Source organism: Chiloscyllium punctatum, chromosome 22 (genome assembly GCF_047496795.1).
Source record: "Chiloscyllium punctatum isolate Juve2018m chromosome 22, sChiPun1.3, whole genome shotgun sequence".
In the NCBI taxonomy this organism is placed as follows: domain Eukaryota; kingdom Metazoa; phylum Chordata; class Chondrichthyes; order Orectolobiformes; family Hemiscylliidae; genus Chiloscyllium; species Chiloscyllium punctatum.
Window position 1 is genome coordinate 63,148,043 of NC_092760.1, and position 15,432 is coordinate 63,163,474.

General features: G+C 40.3%; 1 protein-coding gene across 5 annotated transcripts in view; it reads right to left on the bottom strand.

The window, feature by feature from the left end:
- Positions 1-15,432, bottom strand: part of btbd10b (BTB (POZ) domain containing 10b) — a 100,241-nt gene that overhangs the window by 75,188 nt on the left and 9,621 nt on the right. Inside the window, exon 2 of one of the 5 annotated variants that reach the window (XM_072592516.1) lies at positions 9,816-9,976. The exons of 1 other annotated variant lie outside the window; for it this stretch is intronic. In XM_072592516.1, coding sequence (XP_072448617.1) covers positions 9,816-9,916 — 101 coding nt within the window. In that variant the 5' untranslated portion in view covers positions 9,917-9,976. Of the gene's footprint in view, positions 1-394; positions 702-9,815; positions 9,977-15,432 lie in introns of those variants that run through there. 3 more of the 5 variants (XM_072592517.1, XM_072592515.1, XM_072592519.1) reach the window with 3 other exon arrangements.

Genomic DNA, 15,432 nt, shown 5'->3' on the forward strand with positions numbered 1-15,432 from the left:
ATACGTCAACTAGCATCACTTAAAAAAAAAGTCCCCACATGCAGTGTGGATTTGTTCACAAAAATCTGTTCAGTTACGGTTTTTTCTACTAAACCAATTCAGTGAAGCTTAAAAGATTATTAAATGAACTGATGCAGTCCAGCACAATACGACCAGAGGCTCTCAGAGCTCAGATTAAAAATGTAGGTTACATATTTTTCACTCCGAATACAGAACACCATCTTTCCTTGATTAAGTGATTTCAGCTGTCCCTAATTCTATTCCAACAAGTTTGCATTGACTCCTTCTCACAAGCGGCAGTACAGAGAAATCACCTTAAGTTCTACATCAAAATTGAGCTTAGTCAAATACAAAATATCACAACTCCTTCTGAATACTGAAATACTGTACATACCCTGATGTTTTATATGCAATGGGTAGAAAGCAGCAAGCCAAAAATTTCTGAATGCAACACCAATGCAAAAACCAGAACAGTCGCACTCGTGGAAAGAATGCAGCATCCTTGGGCATCACTTTTGAATCTCAGCATCTCCAGGACTCTGTTCGTCATTTCACTGTCTTATTTATGAGCTGCGGGAGTCCAGCAGTAAACCACTGCATCGCTTCGCCGTCTTCAGAGTGTTTAAGCTTCTATGCTGTCTGATTGTCAGAGTAACCTCTCAGTTCACACGTTTAAATCACAGCAACAAATTCCAAATCACTTCTGTGGTAGTTGCTGACTGGCAAGAGAGCTGTTGTGCAGGTGCTGACGTCTGAAACCCAACCCCCCATACTGGTCTCCTTTGTCTGCATTTGTGGCTGCAATTACTCCAACTCTAAGCAGGGGAGATGATGGTGCGATTTGACATCAGATGCAGAAAAGATTTTCTCCCCTCCTTTCTCTCTTCCCAGTAAGCCACCAGCTGCTTCTGTTACCATCTGTCAAGCTATTCTTCACTGCACTTTAGTCAAGGCGACTAATGCACAATGAAAAATTCAGAACAGGCCCACCAACTGTTCCATCCACCAAGAAAATTGGATGAAGCACAATCTGTCTCCTAGCACCATGAGCAAAGTTTACACTTATAAGCATTGATATATCCTCGGGGAAAAAAATTACAAGAAAAATTTAGAAACAAATGATGGAATAAAGAAAAATGAACGATTATGAAATCTCTGAATTATTGAATCAGACAGCGCAGAAGACGACATCTTGGCACATTGTGCCGTGCCAGCTCTTTGAAAGATCTTCTAATTATGCCCACTCCTTTGCTACTTCCCAGTAGGCTGGCAAAAAGAATTCTGCACATTATTAATAACGCCCAGTACATTTGTTGCACATTTCAGTATCATAATGGAACCACAACAAATTGCTTTTCCGTTGCCCTCACAAACATCATAAAGTTGAGGAAAACGATTCTAATTCAATTTGAGTTGAAATACCTGCTCTGCCCTTAGCCAATGCTTGTGGTTGCCAGAACATTTGGAAGATTAAACTAGGAAGTGAGGGAATGGAGAACAGAGATACGGGCAAGGCGGGGTGAGGAGCACCCAAGCAGCAGAAGAATCAACGTTTCGGGCAGAAGGTTCTCCTGCTCCTCAGATGTTGCCAGACCTGCTGTGCTTTTCCAACAAGTGCAAAAAACCTTCATATTCTGCCAATTGAAATACTTCACCAGTTCCCTTTCAAATAAAAAAGTTTAGTCTTAGCCCCACTATCCACTTACAAAAGCATAACAATCAAGCAGTTAACGAAAATAGAAAGCAAGAAAATCAGGGAGAAGAGAATTCAACACAAATCACACGGTTCATAATTTACAAATGAGTTTTGTCTCAACTACTGTTATCAACTCACACCTGGTCAGCCAAATACTCCATCTTCCATATTATATTGAAGGAGGGACTCTGAAATAGCACAAAAAGACAAGGACATCCAACACCGGATCACTGTGCAAAGTCTCCTACATACTACGCCAACAAGCAGGTCACAACCCTGAACATCAGAATAAAAGTCGTGGTGTACAGAGTAGTTGTTGTCACCGCACTCCTGTATTGCAGTGGGGTCTGGAAGATATTAGTCACACACAAGACACTAGAGAGATTCCATAAGCAATGCCTCTGCTGCATCCTCTAATTTTGATCCTGTTTTCAACGAGAGGATCATCGAACAAATTGAGTGCCCTTCACCACTCCAATCTCAAGCTAAACATCATAATCACCCTCCAGGCGACTGGTAAGCATTATCACATCATCAATGCTTTAAATTGGGTCACTTCCTCCAGTCTTCCATGCAAAGGATAGCTGGTTTTAACAGCCTCTTCTCCGTTTTCCACACAGCGTGTAACCAATTATTAACATTGTCTTCAAATCTGAAAGTTACATATAACTCCTTTCCCCGACACCCTCCCTGCCCCCAAACAGATGATCTGAGCAACACTCAAACAATACGCTCAGCACAGATCAGCCTTGACAGCGAGTGTCTTAATGTTTCCAAAAGCAACAGAATGTTCTCAACTACTCAAATCATGAAAGTTATTTACGACAGAACAGCAAGGATTAGGTACAAACTAGTAAATTTAAAACTGATATCGATAAACAATTCCACCAACACAAATAAAAATCAAAAGGATCTACTGGGGGAGTAGAAGCAAAAAGCATGGAAATAATTTAATTAATATCACAACCTCATTAATCTAAAGAGTTAATTTGCTTTGCTGACCTGTAAAGAAATTGAATACCCCACGAGTAGGGTGGTATGTCTTTGTCTTATAGGTGCAAATGTGGGAGGTTTACATTCCCATCCCTTGCCATGCAGGGATGATTTACATTGATTTCTGAATAGGGGATAAAAACAATAAGAACTTATAGTTGGAATTCTGACTACTCCCAGAGCTGGCCATTAAGGGATCATTTGCTTCTGGAGGTTTTCTTGTGGGCATTACTAATCGTGACGTAAAAGATTTTATATAAAGGAAGTACTGTTTCCTTTGTTCGGGGAGAGCTTTTGCCACGACCTTATATACCTTGCAAGGCGTGGGTTAAAGATTCCTCCAGAGCGAGACTCCTCTGACACAAGTATGGCGAAGTATGTTCAGTGTTTCTCCAAAGCTTGTATTGTACTGTGCTTAATAAAATGTGGTTGCTGCTCACTGAAGTTGGTATGTTACAGTTGCATCAAGTGTGTAAGGACCTCAGAAAAACAACTTAGATGCTGAAATGATGATGATTAGAGGCAGTTTCAGAACAGATGAATCAAGAGGACCCAATGTCTCCTTACCTCATCTAACTAAAGAACATTCTTGAACCCTTTCAGAATCCAAGCCAGGTGCTTCATGAAGAATGGATTGCACCAGATAATATGCCCAAAGTCAATCTTCAGAGCAATAGTCCTAACAGATTTGTAAACATCATGATCCTTTCAGCTAGGAATGGGTGGTGGGATTGGCAAATGAGCCTCAACTGTATCGGTCACAACAGCCCGTTTCTAACAGCAACAACTCACATTTGCACAATAGTTTTATTCCAAAGTCACTGAACAGAATAATTCCTTCAACTTAAATTATCAAACTCATCCTTCTCACATATCTTGACTCATTGAAACTTCAACAACTATAGAAACTCATGCAATGGATCATTCCATCACTTTGGAATCCAGAAAGAAAGATCGGGATGTGGAACAAGTATCATAATTGCCAAACCATTACTTTCACTACCCTATAATTGCAGATCACATGCATAAATTGACCTTTGTTTTATTTGATCATGGGAGTCAAGTGTTGCTGGCTTGGCCAGCATTTGTTGCCCTGAAGGCAGTGGGTAGCGGGCTGTCGTTTTCAACAGCTGCAATTCTTGGAATGTGGGAACACCCATGGGGGCGCTTAGAAAATCGTCCCAGAATTATGATCCTCCATCAGTAGAGGAATGGAAATATATTTATAAAAGTGAGAATGGTGCAATGCTCAGAGGGCAACCGGTGGTGTTCTCACACGGCAGCAATCCAGGTTGCGGGTTTAGAAGGTACTGTGGGAAAAGCCTTGGTACCATGCACCTTGGTACACACTGTTGCCACTGTTTGTCAGTGGTGAAATGAGTGAATGTTTAAAGCGGTGCATGGGGTCCCAAGCAAGGAGCCTGCTTTGTCCTGGAATGTTATCAAGCCTTTGGACTGTTGTTGGAACTGCACCCATCCAGGCCAGGGGAGACAGTGTTCCATTTCACCTGACTTATGCCTACAGATGGTGGACAGTCACTGGGGAAAACAGGAGCTGAGTTTCTAGCCAGAGAATTCCAAGCCTCTGTCCTGCTTTTTGTAACCATTTTAATTATAAATCTGGTCTAATTCAGTCTTTGGTGCTTTACTGCAGAGAAAATAACATCTTCCATTTCAGAGATGTGAAAGCCCCTGGCTCTCGTTCACACCACAAAGCTACCTGGGAGTGAATCACATAAATGTTGACAAGGATAAGGTGTTTATTATCAATGAGTAAGAGAGTCATAGAGTTATACAGTATGGAACAGACCCTTTAGTTCAACCTGAACATGCTGATCAGATACCTCAAATTAATCTATTCCCTTTTTCCAGCACTTGGTTTCTATCCCTTTAAATCCTTCCCATTCATATATCCATCCAGGTGCCTTTTAAATATCGCAGTATACCAGCCTCCACCATTTTTTCTGCAAATTAATTTGATATACACACCACCCTCTGCATGAAAACATTGTACCTTAGGTCGGTTTTAAATCTTTCTCCGCTCACGTTAAACCTATGCCCTCTAGTTTTGGACTCCCCTACCCTGGGGAAAATATCAGAACAGATGCATCAAGAGGACCCAATGTCTCCTTACCTCATCTAACTAAAGAGCATTCTTGAACCATTTCAGAATCCAGGCCAGGTTGTTCTTGAAGAATGGATTGCACCAGATAATATGCCTAAAGTCAATCTTCAGACCAACTGTCCTAACAGATTTGTAAACATCATGATCCTTTCAGCTGAGAGTGAGTGGTGGAATTGGCAAACGAGGCTCAACAGTATTATCTATACTCAATGCTCTGACCAATAAAGGGAAGCGTACTAAATGCCTTCTTCACTATCCTGTCTACCTGCAACTCCATTTTAAAGCAACTATGAATCTGCACTCCAAGGTCTCTGTTCAGTCATACTCCCCAGGACCTTCCCATTAAATGTTTAAGTCCTGCCTTAATTTGCCTTTCCAAAATGTGCCACCTGAAATTTATCTAGTTTAAACTCCACCTGTCACTCCTCGGCCCATTAGTCCATCTGATCAAAGTGCCATTGTACTCTGAAGTAACCTTCTTCGCTTTGCCACCAATTTTGGTGCCATCTGCAAACTTACTAACCATACCTCCTATATTCACATCCAAACAGTTTATATAAATGAGAAAAAATAATGGACCCAGCACCAATCCTTGCAGCACACTGCTGGGTTACAGGCCTCCAGTCCAAAAAGCAACCCTCCACCACTACCCTCTATCTCCTAACTTTGAGCCAATTTTGTATCCAAATGGCTAGTTCTCCTTATATTCCACGTGATTGACCTTGTTAACCAGCCTACCAAGCAGAACCTTGTCAATCACCTTATTGAAGTCCATATAGACAGAGTCCACCGCTTTGCCTTCAGTCTTCAAAAAAAACTCAAAGTTAGTGAGACACTATTTCTCATACATAAAGTCATGCTGATTATGCCTAATAAGTCCTTGTTTTTCCAAATACATGTAAATCCTGCCTCTCAGAATCCCCTTGAGTTACTTGCCCACCATCGATATCAGGCTCACCAGTCTACAGTTTTCTGGCTTTTCCTTACCACCTTTCTTAAATAATGGCACATTAGCCATTCTCCAGTCTTCCGGCACCTTACTATGGCTATTGATGATACAAATATCTCAGCAAGGGGCCCAGCAATCACTTCCCTAGTTTCCCATAAAATTCTATGCACTCCACAAATCAATCAGCTACTTGTTGCAAGTCGAATCTCACTTTGTACTCACTAGTATACCACAGTTAAATTTTCCCCATTGGTTGAAGCAGCAACTGTGTAAACAGTACTTACAATAAATGCTGGCAGCTTATTTTTTAAAAAGTGTAACAACCCCTTCTACAATCCTTGGTTTATAAAGTCCATTTCCCATTTCAGTGTATGTTCAAAATACGGAAAAACAAATACATGGTCTTGACAGCACCCCGTAATTAAGCATTTGAAAATGACTTGTTGCATCATACTCTGCATTTTTCACTTTGAGCTTCTGGCAAAGTGCGATATGCCTGAGTACTGTATAGTGCTTGAACAGCAATTGAAGAACTCTACATATAATTTGAAATCAGGAAGACAAATACATTACTTCCAAAATGTTATCGTTGAAAAGAAACTTGGGTTGCAGGGTATGGTACAGAAAATTTCATCAACACAGATTCACATTTAGCTCAAGACACTAATTATCACTAATTACAGAGGACAGAGTGACTGTGTTGAATCCCACAGTTTGTCTTGCCCAAATATGTAATTAAATTATTGCATTGCTCCCAAACATCCCACAGTTTGTAAACACCACACATAAAATTTAAATATTCTTAAGGCTCTCAACAGCAACCAGTCTAATGAACTCCAACAGATACAATTGGCAGCACGAGTTGCACAATTAAATGGCCAGCAGACCAAAAACAGTAAAGTAACAAGTCACATTTACTACATGTCCTTAACATAGAAAAACCATCCTAAAGCACAATAGAGGCATAATCAGAAAATAAATGTCACGTAAAGGTGGGCAAGAATCAAGAAAGGTTCTTAGAGATGACGGACCTCGGGGAGAAAATTCCCAAAAAAGCAAATGCACGGAAAGGCCAAATTTTGGAGCCATTAGTTTGTGTGAGGGAAGGGAGATTGAAAGATTAAAGGCAATTACTGAGATAAGGAAAGGCAAGATCATGAAGGAATTTAAATAAAATAATTTCAGGTATTATGTAAAACATTTGAAGCATGGAAGCCAACACAGATCAGTCAAAACAGCTATAATCAGTAATCAGGAAAAGACATTTGAGACAGCTCGACAATAGAGAGCCTCAAGTCAGAGGCCAGGGGAAGTGTGGGGTGGAGGGAGCAACAGCTAACTATGGGGGGGGGGGGAAAAGAGGAGGGAAGTCAAGCAGAAAATCCAGTTCAGTGATGGCTAAGCAAACTGTGGGTCAGATGTACTCAGGTCTGAGGCTCTTCATCTGAAGAAAGCAAATGTAGGTCTACGTCCACAGAATGACCACCATAGAATGGAGAAAAGCTTTTGCTGAGTGATAATGATATTGGAGGTGGAAGGGAGGGAGCGCTGAGCAATTGGTCATTGCAGATGTAATGCAGGTGCAGTTGGCTCATTTAGTTAGTGCTTGGTGATGAGCAACAATGACATCATGGATTAATTCCCTGTATCTATTTATCGCATTGTGATATTATAACATCATTGAGACATGATTAAGAGCCTCAGAATAAGGAGGATGCTGGGGGGGGCAGAGCAAGAGAAGTGGGTGCCGGAGGGGGGGGGGCATTAGAGAGTATGAAATAGCAAGAGAAGCATTGCAGCAAAGAGAGAAGCCTGGTAGCTGCATGGTGAGAGCTTGAATGTGTTGAGAAATACTACAGTAAACAAGATGATCAAATAGACTGATCAAAAGCATTTTGCTGAGGAGGACAAAACCACAGCAGGAGGTAAATGCAATGAATTAAAAACTTAAAAGGAGAGCTAGTGGATATCAGCTATTTGGATTCCCAGAAGGCCTTTGACAAAGTGCCACACAGAAGGCTACTAAAGAAGAGTCGAGTGCATAGTGTTAGGGCAAGGTTCTGGCATGTGACAGGATTGGCTGACTATCAGAAGGCAAGGAAATGGGGATAAAAGAACCCTTTTTGGGGATAGCTGCCAGTGACTAGTGGTGCTCTACAGGGGTCAGGGTATTGGGATCTCATCTAGTCATATTATACATTAACAATCTGGACAAGGAACTGTGGACAATGTTGCTAAGTTTGCAGATGACACAAAGATAGGTGAAGTGACAGTGCTGAGGATAGAGAGATGTTGCAGAATGACTTGGATTGGCTGGAAAAGTGGGCAAAGATGTGGCAGCTGGAACACGATATGGAAAAATGAGAGGTTATGCACTTCGGTAGAAAGCGTAGAGGTGAAGACTATTTTCTAAACGGGGGAAAAAACCTTCAGAAATGTGAAGCACAAAGGGACTGGAGAACCTTGAACTAAAACTCTAAAGTTAACCTGCAGGTTCAGATGGCAGTTAGAAAGGCAAATGTAATGCTGGCATTCATTTTGAGAGGACTAGAATACAAGAGCATAGGTGTACTGCTGAGGGTGTATATGGCTCTGGTCAGACTGAATTTGGAATATTGAGCGCAGTTTCCTGCCCTGTATCTAAAGAAGATGTGTTAGCATTGGAGGGGTCTAGAGGAGGTTTACAAAAATGATCCCAGATATGAAGGGCTTGTCATATGAGGAGTGATTGAGGACTCTGGTTCTGTTCTCAATGGAGTTTAGAAGGACGAGAGGGGATCTGATTGAAACTTAGAATACTGAGGGGCGTGAATAGATTGGAGTTGGAGAAGATGTTTCCAACAGGAGGGATTAAAACCCAGGGGCACAGATCAGAGTGAAGGGACAACTCATTAGAACTAAAACGAGGAAAGATCTCTTTAGCTAGAGTGTGGTGAATCAATGGAACTCATTGCTGCAGAGGGCTGTGTAGGCTACGTTAAAGTTAAATATCACACGACACAACCTGCTGGACTATACCCTGGTATGGTGTGACTTTTAACTTGGCATACAGTCCAACACCAGCATCTCCAAAATCATATGCGAAGTTATTAAATGGATTTAAGAGAGAGAGAGATAGATAAGCTGCTTGATTACTAAGGAGATCAAAGGTTACTGAGTAGCAGGAGGATGGGTTGAGAAACATATCAGCCCTAATCAAATGGTGGAACAAACTCATTGAGCCAAATGATCTAATTCTACTTCTAAATACAAAAAAGTTATTGCTTTTGAATCAAAGGTGGCATTAAAGAGTGACAGAGTCATCGGATTTGAAATGTTAATCCTGCTTCTCTCTCCACAGATGCTGCCAGAACTGCTGAGTTTTCCCAGCACTTTGTGTTGCAGATTTCCAGCATCCACAATTCTTTGTTAGTACTGTTTTTTTAAGATGGTAATAAATTACACAAATAAAAGAACAGCCACAGATGAATCGTATTTTGACAGTGGAGTACAAACCTAAAATAGACACATGAAGGTGGCAGATGTACCTTAATTCGCAACTGTTAATATTTTTAAAAATTGCCTGCAACTTGCACAAGGGCTGTGATTTATCTCACTCGTGATTATTCCAAGGAGTAAAGTGTGTTAAAACAAATAGCATGGAAAAACTGTTCTCAATCAGATCTGACAGTGAGAAATCTTAATATATGCATAAAAGTTTTGAGCAGTTGAGTTGTAACTTGCATAGGATAAGCACGGTAGGGGCTGACAGATTCATTCCAGAGGGAAACACGTTAAAACAGTCAACAGATGGAGAAAAAATTAAGTGGTTTAAAATACATTCACTCACTTCAATGCTGAAAGTCAATATGTTATGTTAAAATTCTATGCCTACAATGGGTTTTAATTTCAGCACCTTCCTCAGACAGTGGCAATCAAATTCTAAAAATTAGTTCCATTCAAACAACCTTGCACACTAGCATTTTTCAAATAGACTGATGTATCAGGTGCACTGTTGTTCTAAAAGAACATTCCAAAGGCCAAGATTGCAATACTTGTAATCCCACACTTACCTGGCGTGTTTATAGAGTCTACGAGGTCTGTTGTGAGATCGCCGATCCCAATTTTCCGGATCACTAGAATTACTGTCATAAGGGTATGGCCGTGCAGCCATCCCACTCTAAGGACCTCTGCTTTGCCAATGCTTTTAGTTGACACACAAGGCACTCATAACCTACAAGAAAGTATATACAGGTATCCTATTACTGAAAATGTTTTTGAAATGAATATTTTACATTAGTCAAAAAAGGTTGAATAAGGCTGTTAAAGGTGACCTTTTACAATAGAAATCGTATGCATTTGAAATAAGAACAGATGACCAAGACAATTTTACAAACGTTCATCATTTTAAAACTTACTTTCACCCATCCTCACAACAATATCAACAACCTTTGCCAGTTTTCTCTTGTCCTTAGCTTTTACAATTTTGCAGTGCTGATACAACAATCTGTGTCATTCTCCACCTTTCCAACTTTTTCCCTGTTAGCCTGCTAATGCCCTTTCTTTGCAAAAATAAGAAAGAAATTGCAGGGCCAGGTGTAGACTTAGTAACCTTAAGCTTACTCTGAAATAAGCTCAGTACTATTTGTCCACTGTTACAAATGGGAGGCTGATAAGATTATTATACCTTGTGTCAAGTTGGTTGGAGCCAGGAATTTCCCTGCTGTAAAAGTGGAGGACCCAGAGATGCAAACCTAAGGCTCTATGATGCCACTTTTGGCAGCAAGGTGTACTACAAGATAATGAATTTATCTCAAGCTGACTATGTTGGTGAGCCACCTCTTGAACCATAATTGTCTACGTGGTGTATATACACCCATTATGAACTCAGGGAGGGAATTGCTGGTTTATGATAAAAAAAAAAGGACAGGCATAAAGTAAATTGCTTTTTCAGAGAGCAGTTGCAGTTATAACAGGCTGAATTACCTTTCCATGCTGTAACCATTCTGCGATCACTACTCAACATTAAAAAAATTTTTTCCTCATATCATGCACTGCACCTCTTGTCTAAAAGCTTAAATTTGGGATGTCATGACTTCTTGTTGCCTGACACTTGCATGGCATGAACGTTAACTGCTGTAAATCAGCACAAATCAGAATATCGCCCAGGTTTTGCTGCATGTAGGCAAGATCATAGGCAAGTTCATGGAATTGCTCCATTATGGAAACAGGCCCTTCAGCCCAACAAGTCCACACCGACCCTCTGAAGAGTAACCTACACATCCCTGAACACCATGGGCAATTTAGCATGGTCAATTCATCTAACCTGCACATCTTTAGACTGTGGGAGGAAACTGAAGCGCCCAGAGGATACCCACACAGACAAAGGGAGAACATGCGAACTCCGCACAGACAGCTGACCGAGACTAGAATCGAAACCTGGTCTCTAGTGCTGTGAAGTAGCAGTGCTAATCACTGAGCCACCGTGCTTTGAAGAGGAATACCTTCTCAGAACGACAGATGATAGGGAAACAAATGCAACATTTAGAGCATCCTTCAAACAATATTGATTAGCACTTGGGGGAAGAAAAACAGACAAAGCTTCAAATGGTTTGAGAAGAGTGCTAGAAAGCATGCTGATAAGTTGGGCATGCAGATTGCCTAGCTTGGTTTCTGCAAGGTTAAGTTGCTGGCAAGACAGAAAGAAACATTGAGAGTACAACAAACAGGACAGTATCTTGAATTAAAAAGGATCTTTTCAAGTAATTGCACTTTCAGGACAATAGGTGGCGATCAGCATAATCGCACATTATCCCTTTCAAAATCATTCCTGAAATCGAGTGTCATCAAACCAGTTTGCACAGTGTGATCTGTTCGACCCTTAATATTTTTAAATGAGTAATCATTTCGCAATTGATGCTTCAGAGCAGCAAATTATTCCTTTTAAAAATTAAAAATCAATATTTTCAAGTATAGCTGCTGATTCACAGCTCAAACCTGCTCATTGATCCCTCTTTATATTCAGAGATTAAAGTTGCTTGTTGTGTTTTTCTGGAGTAATTAAAAACCTGGAAGCGGAGAGAGACTGGTGCTAATGTTTGGAGATGAAGTAACTGCTTTAGTTCCAAAGTTTTAAGAATGATATCATGCTCACTTACATGGGTCAGATGAAGTCACACATACTAAATCAATGGTTGTGGAAAGTGTAACCGGTCAGATGCTAAATCAACTAAGCTGCAGGCAGGGCCAAACATTTCAGAGAATCAAGAATGTGCTGCAAAATCTATAGCTACAAGGTCCGAAACCTGTTGATCTTCCAGCCGAAGGAGTTGACCCCGACTGAGTGTTGCAGACGGGCACATTCCAAGGTCCAGGACTATGTGTTGAGAGATGCGCTAAAGCCTGGGGCAGCTGCCGCCAAGACGTGGTGGGGAATGACCACTGTGTAACGTCTGCCTGCCTAAGCACAGAGGGCCGATGCAGTAAGAGGGCTCTCTGCTGACGGTGGCTCAGTGGTTAGCACTGCTACGTCACAGCGCTAGGGACCCGGTTTCGATTCTAGTCTCAGGTGACTGTCTGTGTGGAGTTCGCATGTTCTCCCTGCATCTGTGTGGATAGTAATCGTACAGACCTGTATATATGAATGATTACTGTCTCTGTATGCAAATAAATGGAATGTTTATGTATGTATGGCATGACCAATTGTACAGATCAAAATATTTTTGAAATAAAAAAGGTTCTGCAAAATCTATAGCTACAAAGTGATAATAAACCTACGTATATCAAACTTTCCTGTTGTGGTATCACAAACAACATTACTTTATCAATTGGCATAGTAAATGTTAACACCAGAAATCATGTATTCAAATGTCCATTACCTCTGCAGCAGCCCCCGCAAAGTCAAATTTTCCCCAAGCTTGTAGAGTTAGATGGCACTATTTGAACAATGTCTTCTTATTCAATGTCAGGACTCCAAATCCACTAGCAGGTTTTCATTTTCTGCTCAATTTGCTTCTACCTCATCGCTGACCACTTATTAAGGATTACGTTCACTTTCTTGCTCCTCCTGTTCCATTTCATCTCATCCCATTCCATCCCAAAACTCTAACAAGTTCTTCAGTTGTGCCATTGCAGCCTCCATCTTTGCTGTACTTCTTCCTTCTCCCACTACTTGCCATACAATGAAGAGATATTAATTGAACGTTTAATCGTATTCAGATTGTGTTCAGTTCATTGGGATTTATGTAGCATGGATAAACTAGATTAAAATGGTGGTCATTGGCCTTGGAGATGCTTGTTTGATTGGAGCAGGAATGTGATCAATGGAGGGGGAAGGCGAAGAGCCGTGTCCATTTGTAGCCAGCAGGATTTGTGCCTGCTAAAGAATGGTTCCAAGCTGTGTACTTCATATCTGTGGCCAACACTTTCACTTCTGAGCCAAAATGCTAACAGTTCAAGTCTGACTTATGGGCTCAAGTACAACTATTTCAAATAGTTATTCCACTACAGTAGTGAAGAAAGTTGGCAACATTGGTAGTGTTGTCTTTTAGATGGAAATTCATTTGGGTTCTTAGCTGAATGCAACAGATGCCATGGTGCTATTCTGATGAAGAGGAGTGCAGGAGTTCTATTCAGTATCCTGGTCAATATTTGCCCCATGATCAATACCACAAGTTTATGTAGCTTGTATGCTTTTACATGTAAATTATGTTCCACTTTCTTACATTACATTAACGAGTATACTTCAAAAGAATTTCAATGGCTCCAAAAATCTTTTAGGATATTCTGTAGTCATGAAAGTCATACACAATTCAAAAACTCTGAGGTGCTTGCGACAATGTCAAGGGCCATTCAAAAGGCAGAGGCTGAAAGTACTCATTTCTGCCATAACTCTGCCTCCTGTAGAGGTGCTGGGCATTTCTAGGTTCATTTAGTTCAGGGGGCAGACAAGGTTTACAGCTGGACATTCCATTCAATTCCCAGATTCAACATACCCATTAATAGGGCCAGGAAATTTATATGTTCATGTTTACATTTATTATTCAGGGACTGGATTATTACTACTTAAAACTTACAATTCAAGTTGTGTATCTGCTAGAGTTTAATTTAACAATATTGTCTAACTTTAACTTTAAGAATTAATTCAACAACAACCATATGCAGAAGAGTTAGAGGGATATAGACCAAATGGGATTAGATTAGTTTAGGATATCTGGTCAGCATGGACGAATTGGACCAAAGGGTTGGTTTCCGTGCCAAGACTCTAAATGATTTTCACCTCCAGACTTCAGGGAAAAGCTTCCAGCATATTGTAAGATATCATAAGAGCTTAGATTCAAATCACTCCTGTAACCCACCCTTTCCACCTTATCACAGACTTTGCCTTTGTTCTTCCATTCTCTCCTCTCTCTGACTGTGTAATTACTTAAAATCTTAAATCCCTACTATTTTTCAGTTCAATTCAAATATAATCAACCTGAAACATAAACTGTTTCTCTTGTCAAGGATGTTGCCTGATCTGTCAAACATATCCAGCAGTTTTTGTTTTGTTTCAGATTTCCAGCAAACATCGTGCTTCACTTTTAAGAGCATCAGAAAGCAGGGCTGCACGAGATCACTTCACCCTTTGAGAGTGTATGATGCACTCAACATCACATTCTATCTCCATATCACTCAATTCCCTTAGTATCCGAAAATCTACTGTTGTTACCTATATTCAAGATGTTTAACAACTGAGCATCCAAGCTTTTACTGACTGATAGTTCTTCTGTAACAGGATGGTTCTGTTCTTGTGTAATCCTGTTCTGGAAAAATCAGTTTAGAAACAGTGTTTCATGTGTTGGCAATATAACTGCATGACAGCCAACACATTTTAAAAGTGCATGTTTCCAATTTGTCAATCATGTTATAGCGAATTTGCATTAACAAAACGCACATTATAGTAAAACCACCTATATATGGTACAGAGTTGCTTTTCGAAGTGTAGAATTCCTGTAAAACTTGGTTTCATTAATCTACAACACATACTAAATGATCTCCCCAACCAGATTTTAAAAATCTATTTGGGATATCAAAACCATTGGGACAAAACTAATTACAGTATAGTGTAGAAGAACATATGAACATTCTAATTAGGAGCAAGAGAAGGACACTCTGCTCCTCCAGCCTGCTCTGAGATTCAATAAGGTCATGGCTAATCATATTACCCCATATTCCCACCTGTCCTTGATAATCTTTCACCCTCTTATCAAAAATACACCACCCTCCGCATTCAAAAAAATTCAAGAACTCTTTGAAAATACATTCTATTTTGTCCAAAAAACACAATTTGTAGGCAGTTAGTCAATGTGACAATTAACGTGACAATTTCCTACTTTGAAAATAGAACTGGTCTGATTAAAGATTGGAATACAGACAGACTCTAAGCTCAAGCCTTTAACGCATTGTCGGAGCTGAGATGTCACTTTTTAAAAAATAAAACCATAAGTTAGCTCAGGAATGTGACTTAAAAGATGCTCTTGAATTTACATATTAATGAATCGAAACCTGCAACCCATTCTGAGTGATTAAAGACTTAACAGCAATCTAGATTTATTCTAAACATCGCATCAGTCGTATAACACTTTGATCTTTGATTATAAATTCTGTGCCCTATGATCCTGCCCCACTAGCTACCTGATAAGAGAGCAG